Below are 18335 nucleotides of genomic sequence, written 5' to 3'. Positions count from 1 at the left end.
CACTGCAGGAACAGTATAACATTCTATTTACAAAGCGCGACTATTTATTCATGCATGTAAAATTTCAGTACATAAACAGAAGTCAAAGCAGCACAATTGAATTGCATCACTCATTTTAAATATCAAGTGCATGGTTTTCTATAACATGATTAGTTCTATTTCATGGAACTAGATGCAGAGAAATGATTAGCACTGTTCATAAGGCTTGAAGCCCCCGGTCCACTTGCAAAATAAACACTATTATAACAAATGTTATGCCAAGCAACTATCAGAACCATAGGGGAAGAAAACTGGTAAGGAAGCCACCATATTTCACCAAGAAAGAGATCAATCAATGTCTAAGCTGGAATAGGGTTCATATGCGACCTGGAAGTCAGGGAAAAAGATTCAAAGGGAACTATAATCAGAGTTTTGTCATATTTGAAACAATGGGTAAATTATAAGCAAGATGAAAGTAACCCAATTGTAGTAGGTAGTTTCAAGTCTAAGCAAGAAAGAAATTGATGATCCTATGATTTGGCATAATAATACCAGTGGGTTTTTTTTTCTGAAAGGCTATGGTGAGTATGGTATACCGGAAATGAATGGAGGGTGAAATTCAAAGGGAGATGAGAGATGAACAAAAAAAGTGGCTAACTCATGTTAGTTCACAAGAAAAAGCTGCTCATCTATGGAATCCCATCATTGAAAGATGCTACTCACAGAGCAATCGTCATGAACACGCCATATGGTTTCTCCAAGAAGGTTTGCAACTGAAAGTACCGTAAGCTGAGGAAAACCTTTTTTCTCCAAAACTGGAATAGTGTTTGTGATAATCACTTCCTGAAATAGACCACTTGACAACCTCTCAATTGCCGGAGGGCTGTCCAGCAATATAGAAAAAACAGAAGAAAAACAAGATATTACCATCAGCTCATTTGATAAAAAAACAGAGAACTCTACAAAAGTTGATACAAGGTAAGTCAAATGAAGCACAATCTAATAAATGAACAATTTCTAGTGTCCTTTTCTAGTACAAACTAGTGAAATCTATTATAGAAACTTTTCCTAGAACCTCCACTCTTCCTCTAGCATGTATGTTATTGGGTAGTTATCCTTGGCAATCTATTATAGAAACTTTTCCTATAACCTCCTCTCTTCCTCTAGCAATGTATATTATTGGGTAGTTATCCTTGTTCTCCCATTTCCCCCTCTGATTTTGTGAATTTTGCTATTAAAAATTCATTTCGTTGACAAAACATCACTTCGAAAAGAGTTCTCCCAAAATTTATATTGTCTCCTATTCACTTGGGAACTCTTAACGCTCTCTTCCAATCAATCATTGAGCAAATATAGTCAAACAGAGTTAATTTCAAATCATAGGAGTATCACATAATTTAGCTTTATTTTAATTTGAATCAATTTTACTTGTATAAAAGCGAAATGAGAAAGATACCTAAAAACAGCATGCGTACTGCAAGCATAGACCTCTCTTGCACCCTCTTCATGCAATAAAGCTGCACCTTTAGCAATTGTGCCTGAGACAACCAATAAATCATATAAAGTAAACAAAAGTGAACAGCAAAAGGTTGCAAATGACTGAAAAAGCTTTAAGCGGGGTAACTCATTTGGACATGCAGAAAAAAAAATCTTGAACATTTCTGTATTCAGAGGGCAAAACCAGATATATAAATTGATTTACAAGTGATAAGGGCCATGACTAGATAGGATGGCAGAAGACATCTTTGAAAAAAGAGAAAAAAAAAAACTAAAAACTAAAAATGTTTCTCAGGAAGTAAAGCACTAAACGCATAGGTATGAAAGAATAACTTATTTGTAACACAACGCAAAAAGTTACATACCAGCTGTATCAATCATATCATCCACCATAACAGCAACTTTACCCCTTACATCTCCAATTAGATTCATCACCTGTACATCATTAACACCTTTCCTGAATAGTCTCAATATATGGCAGGAAAAAAAAAGTAATAAAGAAGGGAAAGCAGGCTTTTATTAGGAAAAATGCAGTTGGATAAGCTTTTATTTCAACATATAATAATAACACAAGTAATCAAGTTAAGCTTTTATGGCACACTAGATTCCATCTATATGGTGTCTCTAAAGTATAATAATTTCAAGCATAACAGGCACATATTGAGAAAAACAAAAGGCCTTTCCAAATTCAAAAGGAAACGACTAATATTACCTCTGCAACATTGTGACCTTGACGTCTTTTATCAACAATGGCTAAAGGTGCATCTGATAGCTTCTTTGCAAAAGCCCGTGCCCGTGCAACACCACCAACATCAGGAGAGACCACGACTAGATCATTTGAGCAAAAGGTCTTGCTCGCCAGATAATCAAGGATAACAGGCTGATTTGCATCCAAGGAAGACATAAAAGAAAAAGATAATCATCCCATTAAATAAATTCCAGAAACTATATCTAGACTTTTGATTGATCATATCAATGAACTGTTCATGGATGGTATTGCTAAAGCATGTTACTTGGCCATAAACGTGATCAACTGGAATATCAAAGTATCCCATTGACTGTCCAGAATGAAGATCACATGCAAGCACACGGTTTGCACCAGCTTCAGTTATCAAATTTGCAACAAGTTTTGCAGCAATGGACTCGCGCCCTTGAGTCTGAAAAAAACAAATGGACAGCCTCAGAAGAATAAAGAATAATGCTGGACACAAATATTAAAATCATCACCACGGATGTCCAGGCAGTTCAAATGTAGGAGAAGACAACAGTATGGCAGTAGGAAGAAGTTTCATAATGCAAGTTTTAGGCTTTGTTTGGGATGACTTTTTTGTTGCTTCTTAAAGCAGCTTTTAGTAGAAAAATTTTAACAAAAAAGCCGTCCTAAACGAAGCCTTAATTAATCAAAAGAAAACGTAGCGTGGCATAAGTATTGTAGAAGTTCTGGGCAACAATAAACCTGCAAGTATAGCACACACTCTGTACATACTTAAATTGAAGGTTCCCAAATACAAGTAGGTCTAAGAGGAGGAGAAAGAACTAATGCAAAAGGAAGCAACTAACAAGGACGGGCTTTCAGTATATTGGCTTCCATGTAAAAATGTAAATAACCAGTTAAAGGCATTGGCAGACCAGGCAACTTCAAAATCTCCTTTTATTTAAATATTGCATTAATGAAATAACAATTCGGGACATTATGTATTTATGTTTACAGATACAGGAACATGATAATATAATAGAATGGCACTTGAAGATTAATAAATTCTTTCAAAAAGTTTCCAAGGTTAAACCTTTCTATCTGCCCTAGCATAGCCAAAATATGGTATAACTGCAGTGATATTCTTAGCAGACGCTCTACGGCATGCATCAATCATAATCAAAAGCTCCATAAGATTCTCATTTGCTGGGGGGCACGTTGGCTGCACTAGAAACACATCACATCCTCTTACACTCTCCTGCAACTGAACATAAATCTCTCCATCTGCAAACCTCTTAATCTTAATTTTTCCAAGTCCTAAACCCAAGTAATTTGCAATTTCCTGCAGACAAAACAGAAAAAATTAAGTTACAAAGACAGGTTGAACATATAGCAATGAGCAATGAAAAGAAACATATTTTTGAAGCAGAACAACATAATTAAACATCCAAGAAGAAATGTAGTTTACAAAAGTATAGAAAATTGGCGAAGTTCAAGGTTATTGGTGATGGGGACATCGACAAGAGGTTTCAACGCGTTTATCAGAGGCAACACAGGAGATCGATGGCTATGATGGAGAGTCTTTACTTTTGATGCATTTTATGTATTAATCATGTTATTTCAGTTTTTCCGTTTTTGCCCTTATGGGTAGTTGGTCGCTATTGTAGCCCAAGGGGCATTCTAGTCTTTTATTTTCTTTGTCATTTCAGAGGCCTATATATATGGCCATCTTCTTATGTATGAGAGGATTATTGATGAATGAAAATTTCTTTCTCTTGTTGATCTCTTTGTGAGTTCATGAAATTTCCCAAGATCTCTTTGTGAGTTCTTGAGGAGGTAGTTTTGTAGATCTCTTTGTGAGTTCTAGTGAATGTGGTGTTGAGGTTAGTGGTTTTACTTTTCGCATATACTTCGTTCGTTCTTCTTCTCCCTCAAGAAATCCCCACCCCATCTTCCTTGGAGAACCCAAGCCCCCCACCCCCCTCTCCTTGTCGCCAGCCTACTTGGGCTCACAAGCCGAATTAAATATATTTATTTTAAAATATAACTTAAATTATTGAATTTAATAGCTTAAATTATAATAAAAAAATTTATTATTTAATTATTTAATAACAAAAAATTAAGTGAATTAATTTTAATTTTTTGTTAAATTAAATTAATGATTTTATAATTAATAGTATATAGGTTAAATAATATAAAACTAACTAAAATAACAGTTTTCGATTTCAGACTAGTTGGCAGAAGCTGTGTGCGTGAGAGATGGGGTGGGCGGGGTTCGAATCCCGCCGAAGGTGGGGGTAGGTCCGCGGTTCATGCGGTTCACGCAGGGGCAGGTCCGCGGTTCACCACGGGAGGGGCAGGGGCCTATGGTCGTCCGCGGAGCAGCCAGAGCAGTGGTCTGTCTGATATAATTTTTTTTTGTTGGCATTCCGACGTATTAAAATTTCGACGGAAATATTTTTCCAGCGAAAATTGCGCCGGAAAGTCCGCCGGAAATGTTTCCGTCGGATTTTTTTACGTCGGTAGTCCTTTTACGACGCGAACCAAACCGGCGGACGAAATTTCACATGTTACCGGCGGATATAATCCGCCGGTAATAGCCGGTTTTCCTGTAGTGCCACCAGCACTCCTCTCCCTAACATTCAATTTTTTAAATTCAAAATTCGAATTTCAAATTCTTTCCATTTAGGGAAAATCCAAATTAGGAAAGTTTTGCTCATGAATCCAATTTCAAAATAAATCAAAGTGGATTTATTTTACTCTTTCCTAATATTCATTGCTTATTTAAAAACCTCCCCACCTTCTCCCAAATTCCCTCCCTCCTTCATGACGCCGTCAGTCCCTACATTGGGCTCCCCATTAATTGCTCAATTACTCCCTCCCCTTATTTGAAAACCAAAATTTGATTTCAATTATTTTTCCCCCTAATCTCATTAAAACTGAAATTAATTTCAGTTTTGCAACCCCTCACCCATCTCTCTCCATACCGCCGGCCCCTCTTTGGCTCCACCCGATTAAGCCTCCATTAATGCCTTAATTGCATTCAATTTAGATTCAAATTTCAAAAGTTTTCCCTCCCAATTTATTCAAAATCTGATCTTAATTTCAGAATTTTGATTAAACCACATCACCTCCATCCTAACCTAACTTCTACCAAAACCCTAGCCTCCTCTCCACCTCTCCTAGCCGCCCCTCCTCCCCCCCCCTCCTCTCAATTCACCATGTATGGCGGAACCCGAATGAAACTTTGGATTTGTGCATGACGATCGAGATCAAGTCGACATCCTCCAATCGCCATTCTTTGTCGTGGGCATTGATTTTGACGACACCGTTAAAGAATACATCGACCGTATCCAATACACCTTAGTTGACATGATCGACGAGCAAAGGTCAAAAGGACGTTGGAGCATCATTGGACGACCATCTTCCTCCACCACTCCGGCCACCTTTTCAAGAACGACGATCCTAGGTTCCTTCTTCCTCGGAGTGATCTCGATTCTAATGTGGAGACTCTTCTTCCGCTAAAGCCTAGACTATTTGAGCGTATGGGCTCCAAAGGTGAAAGGTCCCATTATTAAATAGTGGATTCTTGTTTACCATCGTAACTTTACAATTACTCTTTGCGTTTTCTTGAATTGTTTGGTTAATCGACTTCGCTCTTCTTTGCCTAAGCAAGTTAAAGACTAAGAAATCTGACGATCATTCCGTGTTATAAGTAATAACTTTATTTTGGGATTACTTTGTCAAAATTACTCTCTTTAATTTTTTAAGTAACTCCGATCGTTTCACATCAAATAAACAGCAAACACAAATAAATAGTAAATATTATGTTGTAGACAGAAAACTAACCCTTAAATTCAGAGAATTGGAGAGGGAAAAGGCTTAATTTTATTACGCAAAATCATCCCTATTTATAAATCTAAACAAGAAATCTTAATAAAGAAACAAATAATTACAGAATCATGCATAGTTGCCCTAATATAATCCTTCCTAAATTAGCCACCAAAATATGGATGGAGATCAGTGTGATCCAGATGAGCCTCCCATGGATCCCCATGCTAGCAATAGGATCAAGAGGTAAGGAACTGCTAGTATTAAACAAGTGAGCCTCCCACGGATCCCCATGTTGGTTGTGGGATTAAAGGCCAAGGGACTGTTGAGATTTAACACTAACAACAAAGAGAAAATCATTGTTTTAAAAGGTCATAGGTGCATTGCTACTGAGATATATATTCTACTGCGAATTAACATTTTGAGCTTTGATTTTACCCTACCTGATTTTATTTCTTATTTTTTCTGTTTTTTTTTTTCATTGAAAGCATGACTATGCATGTTATATTCTCTTCACTTGTGTGGTTCTATGGTCCAGCTACTGGTTCTTTGTGCTTGTTATTTTGGGTCAGGTCAGTTTCACTACTGGTTCATTGTTGGTTCGTTATTGTTCTGCCTTTGGTTTTCTATTTGGGTATCAAGTTGACATTTCTACTATATCACTTTTCAGCACCAACATGGGACTTGATGATGTTTGCTCCGTGGCCTAAGGGTGTAAATAAGTCAAGCTCGAGCCACCTCTAGCTTGAGATTGAGCTTTTATGTTAATCGAGTTCAAGCCAAGCCAAATTTTATGAGTTCAAGCCAGTTCATCTATTATGAATCCAAAAGTTGCTTCATTAAAATGATAATATGAATGAGAAGTTAAATAATAAATAATAAGAAATCATTAAAAAAAGAATGAGAAAATTTTAAAATTTTAGCAACTTTTTTATTTACACTCTTATGTTCGATATATTTTAAGATATTATTTGATGTCATTTTTTTTTAAATGCTTGGATTACCATTTTGTAAGTTTTTTTTATTTTTGAAAAAATATATGTTTTTTAAAAAACACTCAAAATATATTTTTTAAGAATTTCCATCATTTAAAAAAAATGAACTTTGGACCATCTTATGCAAACTAATGTGAGGCCTTGCTCGCAACCACCACCACTATCGAACGCTGACGCCATCCAATGCAACCGTTGTCGTCCACCTTCCCACCACTGTCGTATAAATCAACTTATGTGATATTAATAAAATTAAAAATAAAAAATTATTTAAAAATCAAACCTGTTTTTATTCTATATCAAAATATAAACAAAAAAAAAGTGATCCTAAATGGCCCCCTTAAGTGTATTTAATATTAGCAAGTTTTAAATGAGTCAACTCACAAGCTAACATGTTTGGGTTGACTGAAGCTTGGCTCATTAAGTTATTGAGCTCAATTCATTAGATATATTGCGCCTAACATGAGTTTGCTCACGAGTCATCTTGACTCAGTTACATCCCTTCCCGGCTAGTGATGGCTGGTTAATTCAGTTCATGTAACAAAAATCATGAATTGTGGCTTATTCCCAATATTCAATTATTGCAGCAAAATCTGATTTGCGGTTCCCTCTATTACCGTGATTTGTTCTTTATCTGTTTAGGATTGAACCTTCTATTGTTTGCTAGAGATACGTTGCAAACAAAGCTGTTGTAGGAAGTTTTCCACCAATATATTACTACTGTTCTTAGTAGATTCCCCTGACTTTCACCTCTACGGGCATAAAAGTGATTAGAATTTCAGTTCCTTCCTAGCATGGTTTATGATTGATGCTATAAATTGAACCGCGATTGAGTGCAAGGATTTTGGCTATAGAATTTCAATGCTTAGACAACCAACTTACTCTTAATCAGAGATTTTGTGATTATAAATAAGGATTACAAGAGAATAGTATTAAATATTAGTCATTAATGCGAAGTTGAACAAACCATTTTTATAATAGGTGATGAATCAATTGAGCAAACTGATAGAATAATTCATAAAAAGTTTCGCTGATATTATTCATCTAACGAATGAGCAATCTGATATCGACTTTATTTCAAGGTTTTGGATTCATAATCCAAAAAAAACTTAATAAAGAGTTCATTTATGTCAACATTTTAGATAATTTATTATCAACGAAGGTATTTAAAGAAACCTAAGATTTAAACTTCATTAATCTGGTCAAATCGAAAAATCTTAAATTTATTTCGATTAGTCTTCAAGCAATTTGGCTAAATTTTTTTATAGAAGCTGCCAGTCCATATCAGAATATCATATTTTTGTTGTTTTTCCACTTCAGAATTCCGCATCATCTCACCATTTATGAATTAGTTATAGTGTCTTTATTAATATTCATTATGATGCAATTAATATTTTAATATTTTCATTACATCCCTCATATCATACCAGTCCTTTGTATGATTCACCTAATTTTCATGACAATATTTAAAAACATTGGCCATTTATTATGACAATTATAAATCTACTGTTGATGTGAACATAAAATACGTAAAATTTAAATCAGATGATAAAGTTATGATACGTATAAATCTAAAATATTTCTTACATAAGCCTTAAAGAATGAAAAAAGCTAGAAAGGGGTCATATAAAATCATACACATTAGGGTAAATGGTTATACATTATAAATTTAAACAAAATAATAACTTAAGGTTTAAGGTTAGGCTTTATAGTTGATTTCAAATAGTATGCATAAAAAATCGATAAATCAATGGTAAAATACCAACAAGGAACTCATTCCAGTAGAGGCCTCCCTTATTAGGGTTTTGAGTAAGAAAAGATTGATTCTGATGGGAAAAAAAAATTGATAAGGGGAGAGGAGACATGATAGCCTCGTCATCAGCCAACACAATGCCAGTGACAAGTTAGTGAGGCTTTCTCGAGAGGTCACTCTAAGGATCACACACCACATATACACAATCGGTCTTTGTACATTTTGACTTTTCTAATACGTATTGTAACTACTGTTTTCAAACTTCTTCATCCTAAGCTATAAAATATAAAGGGATAAGATAAGCAAATGGGTTACACAATCAAATAACTTTGTGGATGGCCCGAGCTAATGTAGAAACTTGGCCCTTATGCTCTCACTCTGGATCCATGAGGGGGAGATAATTAGGGATGATTGAAGTTGTGATGCAAAGTAAAATTGAGAATAATCCCATATTTGAAGTGTAGTAATTAAGTTATTAAAACTAATAAAGGAAATCCTAACTCATTAGGTTAAGCTTTTAGCTTAATAGCAATCCACCCACTAGTATATTTGACTCAACTTAGTCCCCCTAACACGTTTCATAAAGCATCACAAAGCACAAATGCACAACATCATCAAATGAACCCTATAAACATTCTTTAATGAAGGAAGAAGAACTGATATCATATTAGACGGTTCAATATCTTATATGGTACAAGGATAAGTTTTAATACTTTTAAAGATGAAGATAGATAAACAATGAACAAACAAATAAATAAATAAACAAGAGATAAACTACAACTCGCATGACACTGACGAAAATTAAGATTTCGGCACATAAAATAAAATGAAACACAAACTATACTATAGGTAAAATAATAAAGGCAGCCCTAACTCATTAGGTTAAGCTTAGTCCCCTTAACATATTTTATAAAGCAGCACAAAGCACAAGTGTAGAATAACATCAAATGAACCCTATAAATGTTATTCAATCAAGGAAGAAGAAATGGCGCCATACTCGAATGGTTCAGTATCTTAAATACTACGAGGAAAATTTTACTACAATCAAAGTAGAAGATAGATAAACAATAAACAAACAAATAAATAAATAGAGGCTTTAAAGAAAATGAAGCGTGACAAAACTATTGGACACTTAAATGCTAAAGAAAAAAATAACTAATTTCTAAAGTTTGCACATGAACATACAAGGTTTCTAAAAAAAGAAAAAGAAATAAAATTCCCAAATTAGAGCTTCATAGCCAGAAAATCATAATTTTATCATCATCCTCATCAATATGTTTAACCTTATTCCAACAATTCAGGGAAAGCCAGAAAGCAAAGAAATCATACTTTCAAGCATTTAAAATGTTTACCTTCCTCTACTGAAAAATCAAATTACCTGAGATAGAGCAGGATTAGCAGTTCCGGAGAAAATTCGCAGCCTTGTGTCGTTCTTACTTCCGCCTTCGAGGCCACGCGGCACTGTTAAGAAACTAGGCAACGATTGATCGTTAATGATAGGAATGCGCGGAAGGGCTCCGTTCGCATGCCTCAGCGGCTCCACCATTTGGCATCGCTACATCACGGGAAGACCACAAATAGCGTCAGAAGACAATCAATGAAATTTGCCCAAAAAAAAAAATCAGAGAAAGAATAGGAAAAGAAGAGGATAGGAAATTAACCGCTGTTAAGAAAGTTGCAAAAGAAACCCGGCATCGCAAAGGATGGCTTTGTGCGGGAGATGCAGAAAGTGGAGAAGGACGAGAGATCGAGGTAGATGAGGAGCCCGAAAACACCAAGGAGGCCATTCCTCACTATCTCCCTCTCTCTGGCGGTGAGCTGAGTTCGTCTCCCTACCCTTCTTGAGTTCCTGTTCTATATCGAGGGTTTCGAGTTCCCCGGCGGGAAGACGCCGTCAAGTTTCTGGCCTACCTTATACGAACGAACTTGATTTTGCAACGCGGAAGGAAAATTTCGAGGAAAATTGATTTCCTCAAACGTCATCGTCGTCCAAAATTTATAAATAGAAACTAAATGCTCACCGTAAGATCACCGTAGTACGATAATTGATGCAAGCAAATAATTAATTATACAAAAATAATGCAAATAACAGCTTAACGATAATATTATTAATTCCGTGTCGACCCAACAAAGTCAGACAACGACAAAGAATGCTAAATTTTATCATTATAATTATTTAGAAAAAATTCATGTAATAATGAAATGTTGCATTCTTTATCAGTGTTTTCTTCGATTTTGTGATAACCTTTTTTTTTCTTATTATTAATTTACGTTTCATAATAAATATTAATATTCAACATATTTCATTATTTTTAGTGGCTTTTTATTTGGATGTAATAAAAAAAATAAAGTAAAATAAATGTAAGAATTTTAAATATTAAGGATTTGGTTTATTGTAAAATAAATGAAAATAATATTTAGGGAAATTTAGAATAAAATATATATACCTTATAATGTACGTAATTGGCTGAATATCTCTACTCAAAGAGATATACTTAAAACTTTCTTTATAAAATCAACCCCTATGAGAATTAATGTCTTATATTCATAAACTAATTATTAGAACCCTAATTCATTTGAAACTGATTCAAACATTTATTCAAATTTGATTCAAATCAACACTTGGTGAGAACGAGAGAAATCAATATCTTTGTGCAAGCATCAAAGGTAAGAAGGGCTCGAGAGTAAGAAAGAGACTATTCACAATAGAGCTCGTTAAAGAAAGCATCAATCAGATTGTTGCATGTGAAGAAGAATAAGAATTCATGCGAAGGCTCGAGTTTGTGCTCAAGCATGAAACAAATTAATCTACATTACTAAAAATGATTAAAGTTAGAGATAGACCTAAAAAGGCCTTACTAAAACGTATCAAAAATTATATTTTTATTAAATTTAAATAAAAAACTAATTCTTAATAAAACACAATAGAAAAAAAAAATTATGTAATTGAATGCAAAGGCTTGTTGTTGTTATAGTAATAAAAATTAACAGTATATTCAAATATTAGACAAAAAAATTATTATTCTACAAAATAATATGAATTTTCCTTCAAGCAAGGCCACTCTTACTGTTTACCTACTTAATTTCAAAGAAAAAAACCAAATAATATATAAATATTAAGCAAAACAACTTTTAATCACTTCTCATATAGGTTTTATTTGGAACGACTTTTTTATTGTTTTTTAAAACATAATTTTAATATCAAAATTTTAATTTTTAAACTAAATTTTTGCATTAAAAAGCAATTAAAAAAATGCTCTCAAACAAAATCATAATCTCTTTTGAGAGCTCACTGCTCTTATTTTAGAATGATGTTTATTTGATTAGAAGTAGAAGAAAATGCTAAAAAAAAATTTTAATTATTTTAACTTTTACATCAGAAGTGTATGAATTTAATATATATATATATATATATGGTGAAAAAATGTTAAGAATTAAATTAGTAGTTTATTAAATATCATATATAGTAAAATAAAGGTTGGGCTCAACATAAATTCAACGTTATCCCAGCATGGTTCTTTAATCAGCTTATAGAAAGGCTTCACCAAGAGCTTCATTCAAGGTCCAAAAATTGGCTTGATTTTTAAGCGATTTTTTATCTTTGTAGCTGAACCTGTGGCATGAAAATCAAACAGCAGCAAGCAGTAAGTGCGACATTGTTGACGTTGCATTGAGGCTTATGATCGAGTCAAAGTAGCACAATCTGATGATTTAAGTTTTATTTGGGATAATTTTTTTATTATTTTTTAATTTTTTTTTTAAAAAAAAATTTGAACTAAAATTTTTTTTATAAAAAAATTGCTTTAAAATGAAGCCTTAGTTAGAGGTGTAACTAAGCAAAGAGATCCGCAAGCTAGCTCAATCTAACTAGTTGATGAGTTCACAAGTCTAAGTTTATCGAATTGCAAGCTTGATCCCAAATTCATACAACTTGTAAAATATAGGAGCTCAAGTTCAAGCTTGAACTGACACGACTCATTGTCCTATGTGCCAATTAAATTATATCTAGACTCTTAATTTATATCATTCAATTTAGGATTTGTTGAGTCAGCCCACTTCTTCTTCAAACACATCTGGTCCCATCCATGCCTTCTTTAGCAAGTTTCTGCCTCGATTTGCCCTTTTGCCATTGGTCCAATCTCGGCCTTCTCCTCCGTAGTGACTTCGCCCTTATTATTGGCCCTATCAGTGCTTTCTATAGCTGATTCTGGCTTCATTTGGGACAACTTTCTTGCTGCTTCTTCAAATAATTTTTTAGTAAAAAAATAAAATTTTTATATTAAAAAATTACTTTAAGAAGCAGGAAAAAAATCATCCCAAACAAAATCTCTAAAATAGGCCTGTAAAATAAAGCAGTGATAGGTAGATGAAGTTGTTAACAAACCTGTCTATTGAGTCGCAGGCTTTACTCAGCATATTCTAGTCCACCTACATCAGCTGTCAGACCCAACTCCACTTCCTCTGCTACAAACGGATTCTGAAGATTTCTGATTTTTCCTAACAACCTGTACATCGTTCCTTAACATGTATACTACCATTATGTATCTGTTTTAGTAGCTGAACATATGAGAATGAATACAAAATCGCTTCTCTGCTTAACTCCCTTCTTCATCTTTTTCCTTTGTTTCTCTTCATTGTCTTTTCCCATAGGATTTTTTCTTATGGTATCAGAGCTATAGCGCCACCGCATCTGCCTTCATGTTTCAATGTTAGAGCAAGACTCATCTTCACCTACTCTACCCACCTTCACCTTATTTGCTTCTATGGCCGATTTCACTATCCCACCACCACTAAAATTCCTCATGTCAAATCTCAAACTCATAGTTTACATTCAGCTCACTAATGATAACTATGCAACATGGAGACTCCAAATTTTCAAGCTATTTTCTGCAAACGGCTTTGAAGGCTACCACATGGGACAACAGATCTGCCCGCCAAAACCACCTCCCAACTCCAATACCGATTACCGCCTCTAGCATTCAATCGATCAAACTATATAGTCTCCGCCTTGTTTTCTACAATATCACCATATGTGTTGCCGTATATCCTTCACCTTACAACAGCTCATTAAATACGGATGACCTTAGAGGCTCACCTTCAATCGACCAATCGATCAACGAGGTATCCAGCTGAAGAACGAAATTTATCATATCCAAATGCGCAATTAGACAATCGCCCAACATCTTGCTGAGATCAAGACTCTCATCGACAATATCTATCGACACCGAGGATATTATCCTCTATTCTCAATGGTCTGCCCTCAACCTCCAGTTTATTCAAAGCTACAGTCAAAACTTCACTTCATCCTATCAGCCTTGAAGTTCTCTAATCCCTTCTTTGCAGTGAAGAAATTAACCTCTGTCGTCCCGAGATACGTGGTATGCGTCGTCCCAAGCAGGCTTGGTTGCGTCCATTGTTATCCGGAACTCCATCGTCGTCCCGAGTTCCGCCGTCGAGCAACACACAAACTCCGTCATCTTGATTTTCTCGCCCGGCCTTCGATTAATCCTCCCGCCTGCTCAAACCGAAGTTTCATTTTCCCGCCCGTAACCTCGCGAGCTGCTCGACGAACTAATGAGTCGAGCAGAGGTCAGTTCGAGCTCGATAAGCCATCGAGCTCAAAATCGTGCTTGAGCTCAATAAGCTCGACTCGTCGAACTTGTTACCAAGTCGAGTCCGAACCGGCTTGACTTGGTTACACCCCTAATATATATATATATATATTAGGATATTATTCTCCCTTATTTATTTCCTCATTTGTGTTACTCTCCTATCAAATTTAACAAGGCGCAAGTTTTTTTTTCAACTTTACATAGTATTAGAACAAGATTTCCATACTGCTCTCTCCCATCTCTTTTCTAAATCCTAGTCGCCTCTCGCACACCTCCAATCAATTCCCACAGCTCACCACACCCAAGAACTAATTCCCCTAAATCGCTATCCTACCAACTGCTTACACTGACCCTTTGCCACTACTCTTGGCCGTGACCTGTTCCCACCTTTAAATGCTATTTCGTTTGTTTACAAATCTCGATGCATCACTCAGCTGGCTCACTTGCACCTTGCACTCTTTACCCCAACATGTAACCCATTATTGTGTATTGCCTATTGCACTCGATCACATCGTCAAAACCGCACAATAGCTTTCATGCTCCTCTTGTGAACCATGGGGACCTTATTTTTTCCAAGAAACTAAGAGCAAGAGTGACACAAGTTTAGGGGCTTAAGAGAGATAAGAAGAGAAGAAATATTATATTGAAGTTACCCTATAAGATGGTAAAGAACGGAAATAGCACAAAAGAAAACAATAATTCAAAGTGGTTCAATTTGCAGACATACTTCAGCCGCCAAGGTGAGTACAACAACAATAACATCAAGCTTTTGTCCCACTAAGGTGAGTAAGAGAAAATATTTATGATGTTAATGAGGGATAATAGAGAGGTCCTGTAGTGTTTAGAAGGTTTTCCGAGAGCGAGAAGATGAGGAAAAGAGAAATACAAAAGAGAGAAGTTATATCTAAGAGAAGTTTAGCTTTATATCATTACATCAAGTGGGAAGAAAAAACCAAAGAAAAATAAAACATGCAGCACCAAGGTCTTCTATGGAAGATAAGACAAATAATCTGGTGGCAGACTTCAAAAACAATATTTTTAAATCATATCATTCACTGTTATGCAAACAATCACAGCGGAAACAAAATTTCACAACAAATAATACAAAGAATACGACGATTTACATGGTTCGGCGAAGATGCCTATGTCCAGGGGGAGGAGAAGATGATTACAATATATTGGAGAACAATAGGGAATTACAATAACTCTCAAACTTTCTCTTCTCTCATGCAATCAATACAATAGCCCTTACACCCTATTTATATATTTGAGCCATAGTAAATTAGGAAAAAGCTTCCTATTTTAATCTTAATCAAATCTCTAATTAATACAATAATTAGATCTCCTAAATAATGCATCAATCAAATCTCCAATCAAATCATCATAATTAGGAAAAAATCTGATTCCTAATTAATTACAATAAGGAGTCATTTAAAGCTTTTTAAAATAAAGTTTAAAGTAAATTTGGAAGTAAATCCAAACCAACAATCTCAACCTCATCTTTCATTTCAGAAAGTAAAAGATGACAAATCAGGCTCCAATATCAGAACGATTGCACCAAGATAGTTGCCTACGTACCTCCCCTCTCCTCCCCTCCTAAGAGATCAAGTTGAGCATAGTTCTTCAAATATGAACAATCAGTCATGAACTCTAATGTTCACCAAACTCTTGCAATAGATGAACTTCTGAACTGGTTGTACCTTTGTGAGCATTTCTGTTGGATTCTCCTTAGTATTTATCTTCTTCAATTGGACATTGCCTTCAACAATCAAGTCTCGAACAAAGTAATGTCTCACATCAATGTGCTTGGTACGAGCATGAAAGACTAGATTTGTGGCCAAATATATAGCACTCTGACTATCACAGAACAACGTCAGAGACTTCTGGTCAACTCCCAAATCATCCAGAAGGCCTTACATCCATATTTACTCCTTCACTGCCTCTATGGATGCCATATACCCACCCTCAATAATAGGCAAAGCAACAGTAGACTGAAGTCCTTATCTCCAACTAACTAGACCTCCTGCCAATGTGAATACATACACAGTCACAAACCTACGTCTATCAATGCCACCGGCATAATCTAAATCAGTGTAACCTACACATAAATCAGCAACAGATGACTGCCTCTCGAACACCAAGCCTACATCAACTTTACCCTTTAGATACCTTAGGATACTCTTCACATCCTGCCAATGGCTCCTTTATGGATCATGCATCAACCTGCTCACATCACCAACTACATGTGCTATGTCTGGCCCAGTACAAACCATAATGTATATCAGACTGCCAACTGCACTAGCATAAGGAACCGATCTCATATATTTCCTCTCCTGATCATCCTTAGGACATTGAACTAAACTCAACTAGAAGTAAGATGCAATTGGTAGACTCATTACCTTGCTCAAGTCATTGATCCCAAATTTTTTACACCTTCCAAACATAAGCTTCTTATGAAAGCCAAATCTTTCTAGTTGCCTCGTCTCTTAGAATCTTGATAGGAAATACTTAGATCCAAGTATTCCTATCGCTCCACGTGGAGAAAACAACAAGAAGGTTGCTGTTTTCTACAGGAAATCAGCCCAAAACGTATGAAAACAGTAGAAAATCGTAGGAAAACTGAGAGAAAAACGTTTAATGGACTTATATTCCACTAGTAGATGATCAAAGAAAAAGCAAGATACAATGTTCTTCGATTCGAGAGGAAGAACAACTCTCCGATCTTCTCCGGCAACGCCAAGAGCCCAAGCAAGAAAACCCTAGATCTCAAATTACATTCAAATTCAAGATAATCCCTTTTCCCTCCTCATCCTCCTAATTAACCATAAAGGATTCATACAAAATACCTAAACAGCCCTTTGCATTCAAAAATTTCCCTCCCACCTAATTAAATCATCCCCAAATGGGGTCCACCATGTCCGCCCGCTCCTCTGGGAGCTTCCGCCTCCGCCTGGTGTAGACCCGGGCTAAACCGGGTCCAGCCGGCCCCTCCTGGGCCGGTTCACGCGTAACAAATCTCCATGCCAAGGATTTTGCAAACTTCACACAACTCCATCTCAAAATGTTTTGATAGTTGCTTCTTCATCCTATCAATCTCAGTATGGCTGACAGATACAATCAACATATCATCAACATACATAAGCAAGTAGATGAACTCACCATTGGCCAACTTTTCGAAATATGCACAATGATCATATTGGCTCCTTGTGTACTCCTCTTTCATCATGAACTGATCAAACTTCTTGTACCACTGTCGTGGTGATTGTTTAACCCATATAAAGACTTGTCCAATCTACAAACCAAGTCATTTGAGGCTCCATATCCAGACAGTTGTAACATATAAATCTCCTCCAACAATTCTCCGTGTAATAATGCAGTCTTCACATCAAGCTACTCCAAAATTAAACCATAGTGAGCTACAAGTGCTAGGAGAGCACGGATCGAGGGATGCTTGACCACTGGGTATAACACTCATCATAATCAATCTCTTCTCGTTGTGCAAAGCCTTTTTTCCACCAACCTAGCCTTGTACCTCACATTAGCTCCATGAGATCCTTCCTTTTTTGTATATACCAATTTGCACCCAATGACTTTTTTTCCTAGAATAAGCTTCACTAACCTCCAAGTAGAATTTTTCTAAAGAGACACCATTTCTTCATCCATAGCCTTCTTCCAAAAATCACCTTCAGGATTTACATGGCATTGTATCAACTGTGATACCAAAATACTTGTCCCCAAGATTACAACATGCTCTGACCCTTCAGTATGGTAGTCAAAGGCCATAGGTCTCATTTTCGACTCCCAAGAGAATCTCAAGAAATTTTTCTCTAGACAAATGCCAAAAGAGCTCGTAAGAGGGAATAATGCGCAGTCTCGAGACAGATAAGAAATAAATTATTTCATTTTATATTAAAAGGATACATTAAAGCAAATGCTTGTGATAAAAAAACACCTTTAGCACAGTTATTATTAGCTTG

At 35.7% G+C, this 18335-nt stretch overlaps 2 protein-coding genes across 4 annotated transcripts in view; both read right to left on the bottom strand.

Moving 5' to 3' along the window:
• Positions 1-26: 26 nt before the first annotated feature.
• Positions 27-10723, bottom strand: LOC110114247 (ribose-phosphate pyrophosphokinase 1). Its single transcript, XM_020847062.2, has 9 exons — positions 10408-10723; positions 10125-10301; positions 3264-3512; positions 2490-2633; positions 2189-2356; positions 1842-1911; positions 1436-1517; positions 703-862; positions 27-366 (listed from the first exon to the last, which is right to left on the bottom strand). Exons 1-9 carry the CDS (start codon positions 10531-10533, stop codon positions 328-330), a joined length of 1215 nt encoding a protein of 404 aa, XP_020702721.1. The 5' UTR covers positions 10534-10723; the 3' UTR covers positions 27-327.
• A 1868-nt stretch (positions 10724-12591) lies between these two features.
• The window catches only part of LOC110114241 (tobamovirus multiplication protein 2B), a 30437-nt gene continuing 24693 nt past the window's right edge, over positions 12592-18335 (bottom strand). Inside the window, exon 4 of one of the 3 annotated variants that reach the window (XM_028694478.1) lies at positions 12592-12980. In XM_028694478.1, the coding sequence (XP_028550311.1) occupies positions 12932-12980 (49 nt within the window). In that variant the 3' untranslated portion in view covers positions 12592-12931. Of the gene's footprint in view, positions 12981-14449; positions 14471-15391; positions 18186-18335 lie in introns of those variants that run through there. The other 2 variants (XM_028694477.1, XM_020847055.2) reach the window with 2 other exon arrangements.

The sequence above is a fragment of the Dendrobium catenatum genome, unplaced genomic scaffold (assembly GCF_001605985.2).
Source record: "Dendrobium catenatum unplaced genomic scaffold, ASM160598v2 fragScaff_scaffold_490, whole genome shotgun sequence".
In the NCBI taxonomy this organism is placed as follows: Eukaryota; Viridiplantae; Streptophyta; class Magnoliopsida; order Asparagales; family Orchidaceae; genus Dendrobium; species Dendrobium catenatum.
Note: the sequence above shows the minus strand (reverse complement) of the source record. Positions and strands in the feature narration are given on the sequence as shown.